This window comes from Gopherus flavomarginatus, chromosome 1, assembly GCF_025201925.1.
Source record: "Gopherus flavomarginatus isolate rGopFla2 chromosome 1, rGopFla2.mat.asm, whole genome shotgun sequence".
NCBI lineage: Eukaryota > Metazoa > Chordata > Testudines > Testudinidae > Gopherus > Gopherus flavomarginatus.
Genome location: NC_066617.1, coordinates 116,467,261 through 116,491,322, shown reverse-complemented (window position 1 = coordinate 116,491,322; position 24,062 = coordinate 116,467,261). Strand labels below are relative to the sequence as shown.

Sequence of the window (24,062 nt, the reverse complement as noted above, 5' to 3'; positions counted from 1 at the left end):
GTCCAGAGCCTAAAGGTAAGGGGTTTTGAAAGGTGAACTCTACAGAATTTCATTTCATAGGCTACCTGTGCTGTAATGTAATATCCTTGAACCGGTTAATTTGTAAAACCTTCAGCTCTTGGAAACTGCTTAAGGAGCACAAGCTAATGACATTTTACTTGTCTATTAAAAAAACATTCATCTGGAGCAAGTAGGTGAGTAGAATTCCAGTGTTCTGTCTTAGGGTATGATCAGCCAATGAGAGTTTATTCTTTTGATACAGTGCCTCTGTCTTGTTTTCATTGGCTGAGGATCTTTTCACTCGGTATCCTGAAGGGAAAGTTTATGGATTATAAGGCCAGAAGAGACCACTATGAGCATCTAGTCTGAGGCCATATGATTTCCCTGAATTTGTTTGAACTAGAGCATATCTTTTAGGTGGACTTCCGGCAGAATGGGTCTGAACTCAAATACACCGCTACCTCAATATAATGCCACCCGATATAACACGAATTTTGATATAACGTGGTAAAGCAGTGCTCTGGGGGGGCAGTGCTGTGCACTCCGGTGGATCAAAGCAAGTTCAATATAACATGGTTTCACCGATAACGCGGTAAGATTTTTTGGCTCCCAAGGGCAGCATTATAGCGAGGTAAAAGTGCATATCCTTGGTCCTGTAGTTTCAGTTAAACAATTGAATCAATCTCTTAATAAGAACAGTTGTTTTTCTTCTAACTCTCCATGAGTTTCTTTTCCTCCAGTCAATACAATACAGTCTATATTCCCAATGGCCACCACAGGAGGAACTGATCCTGCAAGTTAATATTTAGACACTTAGACTATGTCTACACTAGAAATGCTGAAGTGGCAGCATTGTAAGCTCTGTAGTGTAGACACTTACTATAGCAATGGAAGGAGTTCTTCCATCACGTAGGAAATCTGCCTCCACAAGAGGCAGTAGCTAGGTTGACGAAAGAATTCTTCCATCAACCTAGTGGTGTCTACACCAGGGGCTTAACTACCTTGTTCAGGGGTATGAGGTTTTGGAGCATAGACCAGCCCTTAGAAGCCTACATCTCATTGAAAGTCAGTGGAACATAGGCTCCTAAATGCCTACATTAATTCTGAAACTGGGACTTAGGCTCCAAAATCACATAGGCACTTTTGAAAATTTTAACCTCTCTAGTATGCCCTACAATATGGGTTATCAGTCTGGGCGTTACAATGCCCCAGAGAGGGCCGCAAATGGGTCATGATCATCCTCCTTTTCTTTGTGACAAGATTGCAGAGGTTCCCCAAAACTGTTGGAGGGAGAGTCTCAAAAATATTTTCTCTTGTAACATGGGGTCACGGTATGGAAAAGGTTGAGAACTACTACCCTACAAACACACCTGTTCTCTTAGTCAAGGCACAAGATTTAAGGTCCCTCTGGAGCATCGTGATGCATCTTAGAGCTCCCAGGGAATGTTTCTGTACCTCCCTAAAGATAGCATGGACTCCTCTCTGCAACCTGCAGTCTCTGCTGGCTAGTGCTGAGGGAACGGGGTCATGGCTTCACCTTCTTACTCAGTCCTGTTGCAGGTACTAGCACCATGAGTGGTACTAGCATCTTAAGTGCAAGAGCTCCCTTTGTACCTGGGCCCTGTGTGAGGGGTGGGGAACAAAGGGAAGAGGCTCCTGTACCCTCTCACCCCCTAGCATAAGAGCTGGGTACAATCTGGCCCCAAATGGCAAATAGCTCCACAGTCACCTCATACTGCTCTCTTCTCTTTAGAGACTCTTTCCCCACCAAACTCCCCTTTGCATCCTCAAGTGTGTATAAGAATTATTCTCTTCTACTCTGTTCAATCATCATTAGTTACACCAACAACCAGCTCTGGAAATCTCTTGTCTTTCTGGTGCATTCAAACTCTGTGCAGTATTTTATGTGCCCTAATTTACACCTTCAGCCATGTTGGTTGTGAAGAAAAGGCGTGGAGCTTAAAAGCTTGTCTTTTTCACCAACAGAAGTTGGTCCAATAAAAAATTATCACCTCACCCACCTTTCTCTCTAAGAATTATTAAAGGCATTTAAAAAGTCGTATTTACTCTTCTTTGCAATCAGAAGTAGTGATCAGAAAACCTTTTCTATTACACTGGGATTTTCCTTTGATGAATTTCATCTTCCCCTGGCAGTTCTGAGAGTTAAATGGAAACAGACCCATTTTCCTGCATGTTTAGACTCATAGCTTTACTATTAATATGATATACAAAAATAATCTCCAAGAGAGATTTTGCTGTTTGAAGTTGTATCATTTTAATGCATTTGGCTCCAGATGCCCTTAGAGAAGCTGCATAGAGTCATTATTACTAATATGCTCCTGCAGAAAGATTCTTTCATGCTATCTTGGATTTAGCTTTGCTTGTCTGGGAGGACACAGGAGTTACTGTAGGTCTTGCTTAATTTCTCTGGATATTCTGAAAACACAGTTTAAGAGTATTATTCTTTGGGATATCTCCCCGGAGAGCAAAGCAAAAGTTTCAGCATAACACTTAGATAAGTGCTGGAGAAAAACTGGTTTAAAAGACACATTGTTATATATCTTGTGTTCTGGTCTGAAATTAGCTCCATACTAATTGGTCTAACGTCTCCGTACTAACGTCTTTGGTTGTCTTCTAAAATAATAGCTGGACACTTCATTCAATTGTTACCACAGAATGATATTTCCGGCCTACCACGATATAGGTAAGATACCTAAGGACAGCAAAACTTTGGCATGAACTCCTGGGTCTTTCCTCATAGACTCTATTCACAAAGAACAAGCTTAACATGAACTCCTCTCAGGAGTAAGTTTGAAAGATGTGGTGGATGTCAGAATCAGATAAATGATTCATTAACATACTGCGTCTATATATAATCTGAGCTGTGGCATCTTATTATAGACATCTTTCAGGAAAATAATTTAGAACAGGTAATTCTTTGTACTAGTGCCTCTGTAAAAGTATGCTTATAGGGAAACTGGTAGGCAATACAGAAAGAGATTTCAATCCCTCCCTCTAAATAACAAGAAGAGCAAATCACTGCATGTTGTTTTCAAAACTTCTTACGGAGAATTAAAAAAATCAAATGGGAAGCTGCAGTCATGACCGTCTGATGTAGATTAGGATTTAGAAGCCTGTATTCTGACCCCCAACCTGTGCATCACAGGGTAAAAGTAACAGTCACTGACTTCCATGCTAATGATTACATGTGATGGACAGCTGACTTTAAAAACGGTTGTTAGATAAGTCTCTTATGTAAACTGATGTACACAGTAGTCACCTTTTAAGAGAACCAAAAATGTTTTTTAACTTTTTCAGAAGTACATTACAATAGCTTTGACAGCTGCTTGTCTTTTTCATGCTTTCACACAAAAACTACATTGCCTGGCTCTCAAGGTACATGATGGGAGGAAAGTTGTTCGTATAGATAAGCCACAAGACTGAGAGTAAGATGATCTGGGTTCTAGTCCTGACTCTGCTACAGATTTCCTGTGTGAACCTTAAGCATGTCACTAACATGTACCTCTGTGCCTCAGTTTATCCATCTCTAAAATGGGGATATTATTATCTACTTCACAGGGATATTGTGAGGCTAAATTCATTAATGCTTTGAAATGATGCCACAGAACTGCTAAGCATTAGTGTAATTGTCAAACTAGGCATCCATCTCAGCCTTTTCTAGAGCTTTGCTGTAATGCTGTTCAGCAGTGAAGGAACATGACTTTCTGGCCCAAATCTTCTCAGCCCCTAGTTTTCAAACCATCTTCATGTGGTAGTCCTGATATGAACAGAGGGGCTCTGTGGCTACAGAGAGGGTTCAGGATTGTTGCTAAATGCTCTGTACAGTCTGTGCCATGACCCTCATGGTACACTAGCTGCATCACAGAATTCCAGCCTGAGTGATCTCACAGGGCTCAGCTGGACCAAGGGAGTTAGTGGAGATACATAGTGAACAAAACTGTCATAGCAAATCTAAGAGGGATGTTTATTCCATGGACCATTCAGCATTTTGAAGACAAAGAATTTGTATGCCACCCCCTTCTTCCCCTGCACTCTTGTGCCAAGATGGGCGTCTCACATTAGGCAGATGAATAGCAGGTCTGTTTCAGCAGCTGTGCTCATACCCAGAGGAAGAGATATAGAGTCCCTGGGACTGCAGAGTCCTAAGCTACTGTGCAGTCTGTAGAAGGCTGCGGAAGAGACCTAAGGGCAAAAGAATGGCATCAGAAGGGGAAATCATCAACCTTCAAGTGAGTCCATCTTGGGGAATTACCAAGAGGGAAGTGGGAGGGTAGAGGGAAGCAGTATCAATTCCTGTCATTTACTCCTCTGTGTTGGAACTGTTCTGAAACATCTTTGCTGAAATTTTCAGCCCCCTTTGGAGAGAAGCTGATTGCAGGTTCATCTCAACACGCTGCTAATGAAAGGGCTTATTAGCTCCTTATTGGGAAGGAGACAAGATGAAAGAAGAACTGCAGAATCTTACTAGAAAGAACTATTTTTATGGAGAGAGTGAAACACCAGAGGTGGTTAGCGTCCAGGTCTGAGAGGGAAGCAGTGCGTATTTTACTAGCTGTAAGAGTTTGAGCTGTTCCCCTCCTCACAAAGCCCTTCTGTGTTTGGCAGAAAGTGCTCCCAGTCTAGAGAGGAGGAAAAGAAATACATATAGCAAATGCTGAGAGAGAGCACAAGCCGGGATTTCCTATGTGGGGTTGATAGAGAAACAAAACGTACTGGTAAAGCTCCTTCAGTCCTATGTGTTTCTTTTTGCAGGTGTTTGTTTTGTAAGAAGGGTGTTTCTTTGGACTCAGTATGTCTTTTAGAAAAGGGCAACTCTCCAAGGGTTTGGAAAGAAGTTATTAGAGATTGAAATCAAACCCCCTGATCAGAAACATTTGCCAAATTTGGGAAAGTTCAGATTCGCATCTGCACCTGGCAGCTGGCCCCTTCTCTAGAACTACTCCAAACATAGTCCTAGACTCAACTCCCAGTAGGGTGACCAGACAGCAAATGTGAAAAATCAGGATGGGGTGGGGGGTAATAGGAGCCTATATAAGAAAAAGACCCAAAAATCGGGACTGTCCCTATAAAATCGGGACATCTGGTCACCCTAACTCCCAGATTTGGGGAAGTTTGAATCAGTATCCAAACTTTGTAGTTGACCTCCACCTTTAGAGTGGCCTAAGCCAAATTCTTAGAACTGAACAGAGAAAAACCTTAGGGAAGTTTAGATCTAGGTCAAACTCTCTAGAGACTATAATGCAAAGAATTGGCCTGTTGTTATGGAAATCATCAAAGGAGTAATGAAGAGGACTCATTCCCACAATCCCAAAATTTGATAAGAGGGAATGGCAGAACAAAGAGACTAACTGGCTGGGGCAGGGGCCTGATGCAGGCAGATTCACAAGGTCACTTCAGCAGTGGAATGAGATGCAGTGCAAGCTCTTAAAGGGCTGGAATGGGTGTCCTCAGATACAATATGAGGAAAAAAGAGCCGTATTCAAAGGTAGCTTTGCCAAGTGGTGAAGCTGGATACTGCTATAGATGCTTCTGTTTGATCAGGAAAGAGAGAGGGGTGATCTTTTCCAAAACAAGGTAGAAAGGGTGAAGGCAGAGAGGTATACAAACCAGAATAATTGTAAAGGGAAACAGGTCAAGAAACATAAACTAAAGACAAGCCAAAACCCCTGCATCTGAATCTACCACACTTGGGAAAAATTCAGATTTGTATCTGAGTTTTGTGCATGAACCCAGCCTCCATAACAGGACAAAACAACCCCCTGGATCCAGATACTCCTGACATTCAGAAAAGTTTAGCTCTGCATTTAGATTTGAACCTTGCAGCTTGGGTCCATCTCTAGTGTGACTGAAGAGCTGTTAAGGATCGCTTCAGTCAAGGGAGCAACTGAGAAGAGAGAGATGGTTTGAATTTCAAAACTAAAATTAACGTGTTTGTTTCTGAACCAGGCAAGGGCAGGATATCATACGCTTCTCTGCAAAATCCCACAAGACAGAATGTTTTCCTGAGATTCTCCTAATGGCACCTCATGGGGATTTTGCTAAACCAGACTTCACAAAACTTAGGCAAATATTCATAGGTTCCTGCATACTTGTCACTAGGAAACCTCCTGGATGATACTGGCAAAGGAAAGAGAGCATTATGGATCATGTAGGTGAGGAAGTAGAGGGGTCCTTGGACGGCCAGAGTGTAAAATAGCCTTAAAGGCAGAGCAAAAGAAGCAGGAGATGAAAGAGAGAAAAAAAAGAAGAGGGAAAGATAGTGTATACACGCTTTAATTAAAGGCACTTTTGACAGTACCCCTGGGTTCTTTGTTCTGGCTAATAAAATGCAGGTGTCCACTCTGAAGTCCAACTGCTACAGCCCTGGAGACCCCTGCAGGTATAAGCACTGCACGCTCTGGGGCAATCCCACAGCTGCCGCATGACTCTTTATCTGAAAGAACTACTGTATGCTATTACAGTAGTAGCCAAGAATTCTAACGTACATTTATATTGTTTTCATTTGGTTTTATTTTGTAGGCATTCTATGCCTAAACGGCTGCTCACTGCCAACTAGAATTTTCATAGTGACTCACATTTAGAGGCTTTCCATTTGAGAAAAGAATTCAAAACTTATGATCCTTTAGCCTGCAATGGAGGAGGTATTTAAGATTATGAAGGCTCTAGTGAGAACTGATTAGTCTCCTCTTTTTTTAGCCTGTTCCATAACACAGGAACAAGCGCTCACTAGATGAAGTTAACAGAATAAAAATAAATACTTTTTCTCTCAGCATGTAGTCAGCCTGTGGAATTCAGTGTGTCCTGGAGCAGGTCAGAGAGTTAAATATTATAGCTGGCACTAAATAAGGGACAGGATAATTTTATGACCAATAATAACATTTGGAGTTATGCAAGCTACATGAGGCACTTTCAGATCTCCTACTTCAGCTGGTGGTATATGGACATCAGGAAGATTAGCCCTTCTGCCACCAAACAACACTATATAATTGCTGAGGTACATTGAAAAGGATACCTGCCAACTGTCCCAGTGTAGGAGCCACAGGTGCTTTCCTAACAGCAAAGTAGCTAGCATTTCCCACTCTCTTTGCCCCCAAAACTCTTCCAAATCCAGAGCACTTCTATGGCATTTATTTTTCAACTCCCACTTCTAGGCACACGTACAAAATATCATACTACACACAGATCCTAAAATGAGACATTGTCAACATGAAAAGTGCTCTATATCAAGCTAGAATTAAATCCCTCCCATCCAGCCAAAACCTGAGTAAACAGATAAAACTATAACCCGAATTCAAAGGTGTATCTGTATTTTTCACCCCAAACATCTCTATTTATGGCTTTCAGATTTTGCCAGCAATGGAAGCTTCATTTTTCTCTATAAAATATTTGGTATTGGCTGTTGACAGGAAGTCAGACTAGGTGGACCAGTTTTCTGATCTGTTATGGCAAATTCCAAGCTGAGATAACTGGGAGCTGAAGCAGCATTTGGGATATTGACATAAACAAAACAAAACCCATCACCAGGCAGCCCATCCTGCCTCAGAGTTGGTGTTTGATACCATGGTGATGAGTCCTTTAGAAATTAAGAGATTAGTGAAATGTATTAGAGTTAGTTGAATACCACAAGATAATATCAGTGAATTTATGCTCCAATTCTGACTGGCCATTCAGTGAGATCATAGTTGCCACCTTATTGTTTGCTATCCATAGATATCTGTGTGAATGGGTTTGGGTTCAAACGGGTGCTCACAGAATGAATGTTGTTCATATTCCTGTGTGAACAATGATATTTGAAGATGACCATTCTCTGTTCACTTTTGCCAGTTTTTTACATAGCTGTTCTTCTTTAAAAGTTCCAGTCATCCAGTGCATGGGGCAGAAATGATACCTTGCAATCTAAGTGATCGATCACACAGTATAAATAAGAAAGAACGAACACATGAAGTGAGCAGTTTGAGAGCACCCCATAGGCTGAAATTTGCTTGCATAAACGATTGAGTGATTACTTACGAATATCAAGTACATTTCCAGAAATCAGAATGGATTCATAAACAATTTGTAACCAGAAAAAAAAGAGTTAAATTCATTACATAATTTACTCCCAACTGGTAGTTTGACCAGATCTAGATTAAATAGATTTTAAGCAGGCAGATTAATAGAATTTGCATGACTTAATGAGTGGCAGCTGGGACTTTTCTAAAACATTCACAAAACGAATGGAAAGTCCCACATAAATCATAAATTCTCTCTCCCACATCTCACTTTCACACTGTGCCTGATGAAGGAATGTAGTGGGTTTGTTCACAACTGGATGAGACTTCTGTTTATTCTTGTTTTTGTGGCTTCAAGTTTTGACCTCAGGCAGCGTCGTGATTACAAGTTCTCTGTCTGGGTACATAGTTGTCTGCTTCTTCTGCAGGAATAGCCAATTTGTGCTTTCTAATGCTGCAGAGACTTTTATCCTCATTTAGCAATTTCCAAGAAAAACACTTCTATCCCAATATAACGCTGTCCTTGGGAGCCAAAAAATCTTACCGTGTTATAGGTGAAACCGCATTATATCAAACTTGCTTTGATCTGCTGGCGCGTGTAGTCCTGCCCCCCTGGAGCACTGCTTTTCCACATTATATCTGAATTCGTGTTCTATTGGGTCATGTTATATCAGAGTAGAGATGTATGACAATGTGATATTATAGTCCAAGCAGTGTTCCTGTCCCAGAGGGCTTCAGTAATGTCATTTGGGCACCGGGCAGAATTATAATACTGTATTTTAATAATGATACTCTGCATTCATACAGATCCTTTCATGTGAAGATTCCAAGTGCTTTACAAACAGTAAGTAAGCCTCATAATATCCTTGGAAGGTAGGAAAGGATTATCTCTATTTTTCAGATGGAGAAACTCAGCCACATAAGTGACTTATCTAACTGTGTGCGGTAGTTATTCAACAGCAGAGAGAGGAATAGAGCCCAAGAGATCTCCTGTGCCCCCAGCCTCTAACTATTAAATATCCTTAACTCAAACTGTGAAATTTAGGAATACGAACAGATTGTATATAACGAAAAGTCTAGGGTAGGATGGGAGGAGTGTAGAGGGCTAGGGAGAAAATTCACTGTGAAAACACAGCTCTTCTAATGTAGTCAGCAAAACAAGAGATGTGAAATCTGATAGACTGGGGAAAGGGAAAGATCTTATGTCTGTTCCCCAAGTCATAGAGACTGTGATTCTGCACAGTACTATCCAGGCTATTCTCCAGGCTGCCTGTAACACTAATGCTAGAAGGCTTGGAGACGTGGTGCTAGCACATCGCTGTGGAGAATGGGATTTTTTTACAGCAGTACTAATTTGATCTTTGTTCTCGAATAACGTTGTGATATTTCTCCTCACTCCTACAGATTCCTCCTGCTCCCCCTCTATTCCTCTCCCTGGGTGTGGACAGCAGCTTTACTTAGAATGGGAGGGGCACAATGGAAATTTTTCAAGCACGGTATTTTTTGGGGGGGAGGAGGGGTCTTGAAAAAATTGAACCAGTGCTAAAGGAGATCTAGAAACTGAGAGCATTGTGGAGTGTGATGTGTTCATATACACACACAGATTAGGGACAAGATTCATCCATGGTGTAACTCCATTAAAATTAGAGGCCTTTAACAAGCATTAATTTGGTCCCAGGTGCTCCACCTCAGGGAGGTTTGGTGAGAGAAAGGTATCAATATTTTAATGAATGTTATTGAGGAGTCTTATCCACGTTACTCATTCAGAAGCACAGGACCACAATAGGGTTACAAATGTGCAAATATATACGAGAGTGGAAGATATTAATGGGTATTCTCCGATTATATGCAGAACACACTAAATACTGAATTAATCCTGCTGACTGTCTGTAATTCTCCCTGAAACAATGTGCATGAAGAGGGATCACTGGATACCTGATCTCCCCCAAATACCACATTCAGAGACCCCATCTGACCGTGTTCCCTCTCCTTCTAACCAAATGCTCTCCTTCATTCCCACTGTTAGATATATTGAAATATATAGAGAAATACTGTTAGATGTATTTCACCTTTTATACACTGTGCACATGGGCTCCCTCATTGAGTGGATCGCTGTGCAGCAGAGAATCTGGCCCTCTGTGTCCTGACTTTGCATGGAAATTGACAGTGCTGCATTACCCCAATACATCTTTTGCTAGGTATCAATGCAGTAACATTCTCTTCTTGTTTTGTCACCTCCCACATACTAAGTGGAGGTGTTCTGGCACTGTAATGTGATGGGAGATCCTCGAGGATACCTAACTGCAGGAGGGAGTGGTGTTTAATGTTACAGTAGGTGGGACTTCTGATCATTTGTAGGCATCATAGAATCCATAGCATTCTTTGGAAGTTATATTGGGCCAAACCCTCAGCTGGTGTAAATTAGCATAGCACTACTCAAATCAATGGAGTTTTGCGAATTTACATAACTTGGGGATCTGGCCCTGCTGTTCTGGCCAAAGTGCAACAGGGGTAATTATGTTCTCCTACCTAAACTGCCTCTGCAGTTTCTGCTGGAAAACAGACTCTTGACTTCCAGTCTTTAACTGTTGTATAAGGCTACTGTGTGCTGTTAAACAGCCACTCCACTTAACCCTAGGGGTGGATGGAGTGAATATCCTGTGTCAAGTTTGAAGATTAGTTTATAAAGTACTTTGTGATGAGAGTGCTACTGTACATGAAAACAAGATGTTATGTTTACTCTGTGCTGCCAAGCAACAGTTTGAATAATCCATGGCCTCACTCATAGGTAAGATTAGCATAACTCCTGCTGCTACCAGGACCAATATTAGAGGAGGAAAAAGTTAATGACTCAACACAAATGGTACCGTGAACTTTCCCTCAGGTACAGTGAACTTTCCCTCCAGTGCCTGTAAAGGTCACTTGCCATGCTGTAAATTACTCAAGTGAGAGGAAACAGATCCTGAAGATTCTTAAACTTAAGCCATGCTGGTAATGAAGTCTGACCCTTGGCCTGCCTGAGTGGAGGACTGAGCAGGTGTAGCTGTTACATAAGCAATGTCCCTCTCTATGCAATGGAAAGGGCTAGTGATGAACAAGCCTCACAGGGTTTGGGTGAAGATCCAAACATTGTATCTATGCAGGTTTCTAAAAAGTAACCTACCTCTCAAGAGTGCCTTCAGGTGCCAAATCTGTCCTTAGGGTAACTCTACTGAAGTCAATGGAGTTACCTCAGGGATAAATTTAAGCCCTTAAATCTGAAATTCATGCAACAACAGGCTCTCTCAGGAGGTTGTGGATGCCTTCTTAGAACACCCTTCTTTATAGTTATTAAATATATATATTGCAGTACTGCCTAGATACTTCAGCCAGATCAGGGCCTGATCATGCAAGGCACTGTACAAACATATAATATATGCACCAAACAGTTTTTGTGAACCCTTTGCACAACGACCGGTGCAAGATCCCTTCTCAACTCTAACCAATATGAGGCACAAGATGACAAACTAGAGCAGTTTAGTCTGTCCCTGTTCTACAGTATCAGACCCATGAACCCAATCCTGCTCCCACTATGTTTGTACAGCTCTGAGCACTCAGCCAGAGCTCATTATATAAAAATACTATCATCTGCTTCATTGCCTCACAAGTCCTCCTATCCCAGCCAGGATCCTGAAGTGAACAAAAACTTTTATGAACATTTCAGAACCACCAAAAACAGTTAGTTCAACTCTGGAACTAAAAATAGGCGAAGGTTCTGAGAGTTTATTGTATAATAATCTGGAGTAATTTACCCACCCCTAAAGAGGACAAAGGTGCGGTTGAGTCATCACGATGCCTTGGGCCAGGGGGATTCCAGAAACGGATCATATCCAATGCTGCAACATTCCCCAGGGTGAGCAAAAGCAGTGCTTGTGGATGTTGTGGCATAGGGTGTTGATACCCGATGAAGTGGGTATTCACCCAAGAAAGCTCATGCTCCAATACATCTGTTAGTCTATAAGGTGCCACAGGACTCTTTGCTGCTTTTACAGTGTTGATACTAAAATCAGCCAATAGGATGAATGAGATGGAAGCACATGCTTCTTTGTCAGCAGTGCTTCCTGTGGACAAGGGGACCCTGAAATGTTTGGAAGCATGCAGGGTGAGACACAACGAGTTTGGGGAATGAAAGCATGTTAAGAGTAAAATATAAGTGTTTTTCTTTGTCTGTTGTTAAAACTCACAAGAATGGAGGAGGAGGTAGTGGAGGGGGATGAAAAGCTTGGGAGAACCACAAAAACAGCAGGTGCATGGAAAGAGAGATGAGACACTCTGCGGCTGAAGAGGCAAGACAAACCCATGTGGTTCTTGGGGAGAGGAATGGGGATGCCGAGGGCCTTTGCATTGAGTGGTACCATTTTCACGCAGAAAGAGGCAGCAAGTCTGCACAGCTGCACCATGACCATGAACGAGGGGCAGCTTAGAAAAACAAGGTCAGCTGACAGGCAGAGTAAATAGGCATGGGGACAAAAACATCTCCTCTTCCCTGTGCTCTTCCCTCCAGCCCATCCTGGTTTGTTTGGCAGCTTTTGTAGGTCAGTGGCCTTTGGTATTTTATTGTTTAGTTTTAGAGACTCCGCCTCAGCACACGGTAAGCGGGAGGCAGTCCAAAGCCACTTGGGAGCTCCCTTCCCTCAGAAGGGGCAAAGGAGAACACATGGCCTGTGAACTCCCCCACCTGCTCACAGGAAGGAACATTACAAGGCTGACAGTCCAAATGCCAAACAGCGAATGAGCCCTTGATTTCTGCTTAACATCACGGGGACAGTTGTATGCCTCTGAACTGAGGGCCAGGCTGTGGTAAAGTCCCCTTTAGGGAAGGGGTGGCCAACCTGAGCCTGAGAAGCAGCCAGAATTTACCAATGTACATTGCCACAGAGCCACAGTAATAAGTCAGCTCCTACCCTCTAGCAGCCCCGCGGATCAGTGCCTCCTACCATCAGCTGTTTTGCATGCGCAGGAGGCTATATGGGGGAGGGGGAGGAGTGAGGGCATGGCAGGCTCAGGGGAAGGGTTGGAGTGGGGGCAGGGCCTGGAGCAGAGCCAGGGGTTGAGCAGTGAGTACCCCCTGGCACATTGGAAAGTTAGCACCTGTAGCTCCAGCCCCGGAGTCAGTGCCTATACGAGGAGCTGCATATTAACCTCTGAAGAGCCACATGCGGCTCTAGAGCCACAGGTTGGCCACCCCTGCCTTTAGGAGGTCTCACCCTCAGCACCAGCATGGAGTGTAGCCATCTCTGTTTTTTTCCAGATGGAAAAGCAGCTCTCCTCAGGCTCCTCCATCCTCAGTGTATCCCTTAAGAGCTCCTCCATGGTCCTGCTAGCCCACCACGCGGCCCCTGCCTCCATATACAGAGACCTATGGTGCAACCCCACTGGGCTCCTCATTATTCAATGCCAGTCGGTATGAGTAGAAGAATGGGTTTTGTTCAGCATATAATCATAAGCCTAAGCATGGCTATGGTGATTTCCTGATCGTCCAGCTAAGATGATGAATTGTGATCTCAGAATAAAATAAAACAAATCTTCCCCAGAGCGGATGGTTTTTGCCAGTAAATGCGTCCTTTGTAACTTACAAACCAAAGCAGATTAGCCAGAATGGGTAAGAAATGGTGTCCCTAGCCTCTGTTTGTCAGAGGATGGAGATGGATGGCAGGAGAGAGATCACTTGATCATTACCTGTTAGGTTCACTCCCTCTGGGGCACCTGGCATTGGCCACTGTCGGCAGACAGGATACTGGGCTGGATGGACCTTTGGTCAGACCCAGTATGGCTGTTCTTATGAATGATACTCCATATTGGTTTCCATGTCTTTCCCTAACGAGAACTGCACTTTATTGTCTACATCAGTCTGCACCTCTCCTCAGTTTCCACGTTCTCCCAGTTCTTAAGAATTGAGACGCTGTACCCATTCATCTTCCCAACTAGAGATGTATATGCTATGGTAATACAAATAATATATAATAATCATCACCTACCCTGCCATCCCAACAATTTAAACAAGAATTTAACTATCTTCATCTTTCTTCATGTTCTTCTTCTGTGAGCCAAACTCTTATGCTCGAACTGCCCCCGAGAGTGCATAATCCTTTTACTAGAGCCTGTCTCAATTACACCAAGACCCCTTTTATAGTAGGTGTCATTTACATCCACTTTAATACCTCTTTACACTATTAGAATGGTGTAAAGTCACCTTAGTGCAACTGAGAATCAGGCTAATTTTCGGTGCGAGTCTCTGTGTTAGCGCCTGTCCTTTACCCTTAGTTGGATCTCAGGTGCCTAGACGGTATGCTGATGGGTGCTCTAGAAATACATATTTAGATGGACAGCAAGTCTCTAAGTCCCTTCCCTCAGCACCAGCTTTTGTGCTTCTTGCTTCCTTCCCTGCTAGAGCTGGGCCCATCCAGTTTTCACAGCTTCTGAAAGAGTGGCTAAATCTGCTGCAGTAGCCACTAGATCTAGGGGATGTAAGACAATCTTTCTGAAGACTGGTGACATCTCTCAGAAGTTGTGGTTTCTACACCTGCCTCTTCAAGAGAGGTGCTGGCTCTCATTCTCCCTGGCCTAAATGCATACCTGTGCAAAGTGGATGTCATGAGCTATCATTCTGATTCTGTAGCATTTTATCCCCACTTTGTGCAGGTGTTAATGATGGCAGCAAGGGCAACGCAAGAAAAAAAATCAGACCCACTGTGTTAATTTCAGCAAACAATCTGGACCAGAATTTTCAAATTTTGCCCCCCAGCAAGGCCCCAAGATTGCTATTTAGGCACCTAAATAAAGGAAGTAGAGGGACCTGACCCCCAAATCTGCAGCTGTCATGATCTCCAGTGAGAGCCAAGTGTGCTCAGAAACTCTGAAAAAACAGGCCACTTGTTTGGGTGCTTGATTCTGGATGTAGGGGCATAACTTGGAGCCAACATTTTCAAAGTTGTCTGGTTAAACTGGTCAGGGCTTACTTTCTTGTCTGTAAAATGATGATAACATCACTTACCTGCCTCACAGGGAAGTGAAGAGCCTGAGAGCTCATATTTGTAAAGCATGTTGAGAACCTTAGCTAAAAAGCACTACCAAAGGGCTAACTATTATTATACAAAGTGCCTGCAAAAATCTGCCTGTGGGGTATACCGTCATGTACAGATGGAGATATGTCCACAAGTGCAGGATTTGTGCTGGTACAAAGGGTGCACGGGTGTTTTTAGTGGCATATTCATTGGGTCCACATTTGAAAATATGGCTTGGGAGTCAAATGTGTATAAAAACATCTCTGGAAGGATGGGATGTTCATGAATCATCTGTACCTCATAGCACTCACCAGCACTATCATTTTGGATAGCCCCCAGGCTGGGACTATGTAATAAGGAGTGTGAGAACTATGGCTACAGAAATCTGAGACTAATTTCTTTTTGCCTGGGAGAAGGATACACTCATGGACGCTGCAAGAGATTTGCATGTTAATGGCTACAGTTATAACTCATTGCAGCTTGTACACTGGGCAAGTCATAATTCCCTGTCATGTTACATAATGAAGTTGTGTGATGTTATAATTATGGTTGTAAAAGCATTTCTATCCTGAGCTCTTATATTCATGCACTTATAAAATTTCCCCCAAAATAAAGCCCTTTGGATTGAAATTTCTCATGCGTATTCTCAGCTGAAAGGTAAATTGATTCTGGAAAGTTTTGTGAAATCCCATCAGCTGTTTTTGAGTGATAATAGCATGAAAAAAAGTTGTTGAGTTTTGGTTTCACCCTTTAAAGATATTTTCAGGTTTTTTACTTTGCACACAGATACCGCAAATATAGCATTTTTTTAAAGATCCCAAATTCACCACAAACTTTATTCCTCTGAAAGGACTTGTTTTTCTTCAATAGAAATGAAAGTGAAAGTACTCACCGTCACTATACTGTGTCTTTGTGTTGGAAGGATTCCTATTCACAGGCAATAACACAGTAATGCTTTACTCTTCCATAGCATTTTCTATTCCAAGATTTCAAAGCTCTTTGAAAACATCAATGAATTCAGCCTCACAATTCCCTTATGAAGTAGGAAGTCTTTTTATCCCCATTTTATTGATGGATAAACTGAGGCACAGATGGATTAAATTACTTTCCCAAGATCACACAGAAAGTCAGTGGCAGAACTAGAAATGCAAGACAGGTCTTCTATCACCTAGTCATGAGTTTTAAACAACATATAGTGTGATAGATTTTCTTAAATAAAGCAGTAGCACCAAGGAGGCAATCTGCTTTGAGCTTTGGCACATGGCTTGGGATTGATTAATATTTGGTGGTCCTGGTGACAGCATCAGTTTTTCAAAAAATTATTATTTTTTTAATCCATCACCATAGTATCTGGGCACCTCACAAAACCTACAGTAAAATATTAATTGAAGATCTCAATGAGAGGCTGAATATAACACTCTTCTGCTACCTGTAGCAGAGCTTTACCAGTCAGCTGGGAAACAAACGTAGGGCTCGTCTACAGATAAAGCGCTGGAGCTGCAATACATCTGGTCAGCATAATAAAACCACCTCCATGAGAGGCAGTAGCTATGTGGCGGGAGAAGCTCTCTTGCCGACATAAGCACCAGTGTGGACAGCACTATGTCACTGTAACTTATGTCACTCAGGGGGGCGGTTTATTCACACCCCTGAGCGACATAAGTTATGCCGACATAAGCTGTAGTGTAGAAGAGCCTTAGTAAATTGGAAAGGCACAGAGGTGTGTCTTGCACCTTTTTTGTGGCCAGATTCATGCTTAACCATATTTCTGCAGGGAGCGATTCCAAAGCTTTAGTATAACTGAGAATCAGGTCTCAAGTTGGGGAGGAAGGAAACCTTCCAAAGAATAATCAGTGCCCTCCCATCTTCCCAAGTCTGCAGACAGATGAAATTATAGCTATTTAAAAAGGTGTTGAATGCCCCCATCCATCTCACTACAACATAATGATGATTATTTAATTTACCACATTTATTTCACTGTTGATCATTTTACCATCTGGCTCCCTTGGGATAATGGGTAGAGGCCCTGTGCTGATTTGGCTGTTTGCTCCAACCTTCCTCCTTTGCCCCCCTCCATCTCCCTCACAGTCTCTTCACCTCAGCTTCACTCCACACTAGTGACTGGCCCCTCTTGCCCATCCCTCCCCTTCCCTGTCTCTCTCACCCTCCTTCCCTTTCTATGTAGCTGATCCCCTCCTAGGTAAACACAGCCAAAAAAAATTAATAATCATGGCACTAACATGACATTTGCCACATTATTCACTCTGCTTGTGTGTTTTATCCCTTCCGTGTGTCTCTCTTGCTGTGATGGGGCACATAGGCCCCACATAGGCAGCTTAATGAGGCATCAGGCTCACTCTAGCAACCAGAGGATTAAGGAACGTCTGTTGGCCCAACTCTGCTACATCTGCAATACACATCAGGCATGGAGAGGGGCATTAAAAGGAGGAGACCTAGCTCAGCTCAGGGCTGAACAGGGAGGAGTGCACAGCTCTGCTTCGTCCTTGATGAAAGAAGCCTGGTTCAGCCAAGATCCTGAGACACTGCTACCTGGACAAGCCTCCCACTGGATGGGACAACTAGACTCAGGAAGACTGATAAGAAAAGGACTAACTGAGACAAGCTCTGTGAAGAAGGGTGAGGTCTGCCAATGAATCCCAAGACTAGCCTGATTTTGAGTTCACTGGTTTTCCTTTCATGCTAGACCCTAATACCCCAGAAGAGGTCCTTAAATCATGATCTGAGGACTTCAGTCATTCAGCCAGTCAGAGATTATGGGCCCATTGCAAGTGTGGGTGGGTGAGGTTCTCTGGCCTGCCACGTACAGGATGTCAGACTAGATGATCAGGATGGACTCAAGTGTGCCATAGGCAAGCACCGTAGCCATGGACCTGCGAGGAGCAATACTTAACTGTTGGGGACCTGCAGCAGGGTGAGCTGCCCCAAGGTGGGCCACAGGAGGGGACTGCTTAGGCAGCCTGGTTACACTTGTTTATTTAGATGATGTCGCCTAATTGTTTCCTTGTACTCTCCCATCTATGGTCTCTTGCCATATACATTAGACTGTAAACCCTCTGGGGCAGGAACTATCTGTTCTGTTTGCACTTAGCACAATGGTATGTGACTGGGGCTTGGAGGTGCTACGATAACACAGATTACAATAAAATGCCACTTGTGATACATGGAATCTATGGCCCTTCTTAAACAGAAGGCATTTAATAAAGAAAAACATAGAAATACAGGCACAAGGAAAGGGATTTCCACACATGAACTCCAGATTTTTCTGATTTGTTGACCAGGTACCACACCCTGTCTGGAACTCTGTACAGCACAGCGAAACAGCTAGTGACTGAATAGTGTATTGCAAGTAAACAGAATACACCACCATTTCTTTTCTCTTGTTCAGACTAGCTTTGACCTCTGTCTTGATGTTCATGTGCTAGATTCTTGGGAGCTGGTGCTGGGCTGATTCCTTAGGCAGACCCCATTTTTGGCATGTAATTGTGAAAAAGTTGCTTGAGGAATATACACCATTTCAGTCTCACTGGTGAGTTTTGTCAAAAGGCTCTTGCTTTGACGTGGTGGCTCCACATATATTTCTAAGGAATTTGGAGCTCTCACAAACTGTGGTTCTCCCTCTGGTGTTTGCTGTTCAGCTGCTCAGCAGCTTAACCTTTAAAAAACATTGTGAAGAGGATCATGGGCACCAACTCCATGGTTCTCCGGGGCTGGAGCACCCACAGGAAAAACAGAGTGGGTACTCGGCCCTCACTGGTAGCCCCATTGATTAGCTCCTACCCTTCCCCCCCAAGTGCTTCCTGCACGCTGGCAGGTCCTGCCAATCAGCTCCTCCCTCTCCCTCCCAGCGCCTCCTGCCCACTGGGAACCAATCAACTGTTCAGCAGCATTCAGGAGGCGCTGGAGGGGGGAGGAGTGGGAGCAAGAAAAGGCAGTGGAGGGAGCAGAATGGGGCAGGGTGGGAAGATGCAGGGTAAGGATGGGGATTTGGGGGAAAGGGTGGAGTGGGGCCTGGAGTGGAGTGGGGGTCAAGAACCACCTGGGAACTGGGGAAGTCAGTGCCTCTGAAGTGGATTACTTGTGAAAACTGTCAGCCTATTTAAATCCTGGGAATGGTGGGCAAAGCCCACCAGAACAACAGAAACCCCCTTCACAAATGCGGGCAGGGCCTCAGAACTTAACTGAATAGAGAGACAAAGAATGAAAAAACAGGGCTAGGGTGCAATCTGTCTGTCTTCTGCGAAAGGCGGGTGTGAGCCTACAGGAACAAAAGGCCCACCTCCCTTGGAGGAGGCATGGGCCACAGGATGAGGAAACTACTAAATATAGAGGGCAAGAATGACAAAACAGCGACATGGGGTAAGGGTTGGGCGGACCTGGAGACTGAAATTCTCTATCCATAGAAAAGGGACAACACAAACTTCCCCATGATACCCTGCCAATCAGCCACTAGCCTGAGCTGGAGGGACTCTATCAAGAGTGGGAGGTTAATTTAGTCAGAGTCTGCTGCAACAAAGGGTACAGTTAGCACCAACTGTGCTGTGGATGATGTTACAGAAGTGCTCTCTGTCTGTATCTTTACACAGAGTTCCTAATAACCACTAGGGGCTGGACTCATTTCACAAAGGCCACTGAAGAACAGATAGCAACAGCTCTTGGTGACTACCGGCTTGAATCCGTTTTCAGCTGGTGATGTAGAGTTAAATGGCTCAGAAACCCATTACCAGCCCGCTGAGCTTTCTCTGGCGATGAACCTCAAAGCACACTTCAGAGCTGCTGAGCTCAGTCAGCATTATAAGATTTACTTTCGTTGCAAGTTGAGTGGGAAAACAGTGATTTGCTGGGAACTAGTAATGGGGGAACCATCTCAGAACTCTGGGAGTAGGACCACTGTGTTGGTGAGTTCAGGTGTTTACAACTCGGGTGGGGCAATGCTGATTTTAATAGGTAATTTTAAATCATTTCCTGTTGGCTCATTCCCACAATGTATAAACTGCAACATTATATCTCCTATGGGAGAAGCTGACTCAGCCACTTGGCTGGCTGCAGAGAAAGGTGTTTGTCTAGCAGACTAATACACCCATGGCAACCAATGGCAAAAAGCAGAGAAGAGATGCACCACCACTTGGGCACGTATGAGAGAAATCTACTCCTCTTTACTGTTATCTGAGTGTAATTCACTTTCTTGTCTGGTTCACTCCCTCTATTTTCTTCCTGTCTGATGAGAATTGGTTTCTCACTGGGCTAAGAGTAAGCAGTATCCTGTCTGTCTATTAGTAATGTGCCCAACATCATTGTACCTGCACCCTGAAGTGGCTTCTGCTTTTGTTTACTTTATTAAATACCACAGATATATTAAAAAGGGAAATGCACATGCTAAACTCAGACTGTTTAAAATGGTTTTGGACTGTTATCTTGGAGTTAAAACATAAAGTGGGAGCAATGAGCCCTAGGTTCTACTCCATACTCTGCCATTGATCATGTCACTTAATTGTTTTGTGTCTCAATTTACTGTGTGCATGTTTGGGTACCTCTACATTATAATCAGAGGACAGATTGCAACTTGGATAGACATGCTTAAAGATAGCTTTAATAGCTAGCACAAATACCAATAACAGGGGGAAGATGCAGTGGCACAGATGTTGGCATGGGCTAGCAACACCAATAGGTACCCAGGACTCTGGGCAGGTCTGTGCAGCCTGTGCTGCTGCATCTTTGCCACTATTTTCAGAAGTGCTAGCTAAATTATAGCTAGCTCAGGTATGCCTGCATGAACTGCAAACCACACTTCCAATTCCATGGTAGGCATACCCTAAATGTGTGTACATGTACTTATAAAGAGTTTTGTGATCTTCAAATGAAAGGCACTATACATGTCCAAAGCATAAGTCTGCTAGAGAAGCTCAGTATGCTGTGTTCCACTTCAACTGTTTTCAGACTCTGTTCCCTGCATACACTTTGCTGGGATAACCAGATAAAGTTTCTTATTATCTGTCCAGTCCTTACACTTTCTGAAGCAGATTCACTGATACTATTTGACGAAGGACACCTATGGGAGGGAAGTCCTCCTTAACACAGGGCAAATACAAAGACTGAAGGGATTCTGGGATTTACTGATCGCAGCTTTCTTCCGGGAAGATTTGTGTTACTCCTGGAGGGATTCTGCGGGACTGCCCGCAGGAAACACCCTCCCGCAGATTTCCTGTGTTACCCTGCAGAAAATGGCAGGGAAGCAAAGGGAAGGCACTCTGGGGGACGGGGGCATGAGGACAGTTTTTTGGGGGGATTGCCCCCTCCAAACAGAGGCGAGGCAAACAAGGTTACATGCTACTGTCCCCCACCCTCTTCTGCTAGCGCAGAGCTGCTCTGCTGAAGGAGGCTGTGTCTCAGCTCGGCAGACTCTGCAGCTGAATGCAGCCTCCTGGGTCCTAGCGCCAGTCGAGCTCCCCTTCCGTGTGCTGGGAACCTTCCTGTTCTTCTTCGAGTGATTGCTCATATCCATTCCAGTTAGGTGTACGCGCCGCGCGTGCACATTCGTCGGAAAACTTTTACCCTAGCAACTCAGTGGGCCGGCAGGTCGCCCCCTAGAGTGGCGCCACCATGGCGCTCGATATATACCTCTGCCGGCCCACCCGCTCCTCAGTTCCTTCTTACCGCCCGTGTCGGTCGTTGGAACAGTGGAGCGCGGCTTAGCTGACCTCCACTTCCCTAGCTACTCGTATTTCTCGTATATAGTTACGCAGTTATAACCCTTTTATTTATATATTTGTATAGTTATACGTTTTCTTTGCTAACATGGTTAGTTTAGTTAGCGGGGTTCGGGAAGTAGCCCCTTCCATGAACCCGGTCCCGGAGCCCATGCGGGGCTCACCGGTTTTTCGAATGGGCCGGCGTGCCAGAAGCCGCGGCCGAAGGGAGATCCACACGACTCCTGTTTCAAGTGCCTCAGGGAATCACACTTGACAGCTAAGTGCCCCATTTGCAAGGCTTTTAAGCCGAGAACAAAACGGTGTGGGATTTTCACTTACCCCTCCACCTGGGGCGCCGAGCGATGATCAAGCGGCGGGCAGTAGCGCCTCCTTGGCACCGGACCCCGCCGATACTACCAAGGCCTTTCGGCACCGGCCGTCGCCGGCACCGATATCGGCTCGGCACCGCTCCCTTCTTCCGAGGTCGAGAGAGCCTACGATTCCTGCTGGTGCCTGATGGCTCCCCGGCACGCGCCGTGGTTGAGACCCCCTGCTCCTGCTGCTTCCGTGCCATCTGCATCGCAGCCAGGGAGCTCGTCTAAGTTGGATTACCTGGCACCGACACCTGCAGAGGCACCGATGACGTCGACACCGTCGTTTCCAGTCCCCCAGGGCCACGGAATCCGGTGCCTGGCAGCTCCCCGGCACGCGCCGTGGTAGAGCTTACTGCTCCTGCTGCTTCCGTGCCAACGGCACCGCAGCCAGAGAGCTCATCTAAGACGGATCACCCGGCACCGATGACGTCGGCACCGTCGATCCCGGTCCCACGAGGGCCGTGGAATCCGGTGCCTGACGGCTCCCCGGCACGCGCCGTGGTTGAGCTCCTGCTCCTGCTGCTTCCGTGCCAGCGGCACTGCAGCCAGTGAGCCCGTCTAGGTCGGATCGCCCGGCACCAACACCTGCTGAGGCATCGACGACGTCGGCACCGTCGATCCCGGTCCCGTAAGGGCCGTAGAATCCGGTGCCTGACGGCTCCCCGGCACGCGCCGTGGTTGAGCTACTGCTCCTGCTGCTTCCGTGCCAGCGGCACTGCAGCCAGTGAGCCCGTCTAGGTCGGATCGCCCGGCACCGACACCTGCTGAGGCATCGACGACGTCGGCACCGTCAATCCCGGTCCCGTAAGGGCCGTAGAATCCGGTGCCTGACGGCTCCCCGGCACGCGCCGTGGTTGAGCTACTGCTCCTGCTGCTTCCGTGCCAGCGGCACCGCAGCCAGAGAGCTCGTCTGAGTCAGATCGCCCGGCACCGACGCCTGCTGCGGCACCGATGACGTCGGCACCGCCGATCCCGGTCCTACGAGGGCCGTTAGGATCCGGTGCCTGACGGCTCCCCGGCACGCGCCGTGGTTGAGTTACTGCTCATGCTGCTTCCGTGCCAACGGCACCGCAGCCAGAGGGCTCCTCTGAGTCGGATCGCCCGGCACCGACGTCTGCTGCGGCACCGATGACGTCGGCACCGTCGGTCCCGGTCCCACGAGGGCCGTTAGGATCCAGGGCCTGAGGGCTCCCCGGCACGCGCCGTGGTTGAGAGCCCTGCTCCTGCTTCCGTGCAACCTGCATCGCAGCCAGAGGGCTAGTCTCGGTCGGATTGCCCAGCACCGACGCCTCTGAGGCGCCGACAATGTCGGCACCGTCGATTCCGGTCCCACAAGGGCTATCGAATCCGGTGCCTGACGGCTCCCCGGCACGCGCCGTGGTTGAGCTTATTGCTCCTGCTGCTTCCGTGCCGACGGCACCGCAGCCAGCCAGCTTATCTAACTCGGATCGCCCGGCACCGAACCTCGGTACCGTCAACCCCGGTCCCACAAGGGCCGTCGAATCCGATGCCTGACAGCTCCCCACTATGCGCTGTGGTTGAGCCTGCTGTTCCCTCCACGCCGGAGACGTTACCGACGGCGAGGAATTTCATTGCCATGACAGAGTCGATGCTGCCTGATACAGTCTCTTCAGGTGACCGTCCTCTGTCAGCACAGCAGAGCGGCACCGTTCATGATTACGGTCCCGCAGGCACTCCAGGTTCTGTCGACACGCCCGGCACCATCGGCAGTCCCGATGCTGTTTCCTCATCGGTACTGGTCACACTCGCTGCACCGCCCGGTATTCCGTTCGCCGACCCGCTGTCGGCACCGTTCCGACTCCCGGCGCCGCGGCGGATACCTTGACTCCTGTAGTCTCTCCCCGAGCCTCGAGATCTCGGTTGACCTCCCGGCACCGTTCTGGTTGCGGGTCTGGATCTCGTTCC

At 45.7% G+C, this 24,062-nt stretch overlaps 1 protein-coding gene across 2 annotated transcripts in view; it reads left to right on the top strand.

Annotated features, from left to right (window-relative positions):
* Positions 1 to 4,135: 4,135 nt before the first annotated feature.
* Positions 4,136 to 24,062, top strand: part of NINJ2 (ninjurin 2) — a 90,767-nt gene continuing 70,840 nt past the window's right edge. Inside the window, exons 1-2 of one of the 2 annotated variants that reach the window (XM_050919087.1) lie at positions 4,171 to 4,250; positions 8,820 to 8,856. Coding sequence is in view for 1 of the 2 variants with exons in the window: in XM_050919086.1 (XP_050775043.1) it covers positions 4,218 to 4,250 (33 nt within the window). In the remaining variant the exon portion in view is untranslated. Of the gene's footprint in view, positions 4,251 to 8,819; positions 8,857 to 24,062 lie in introns of both variants that reach the window. The other variant, XM_050919086.1, reaches the window with a different exon arrangement.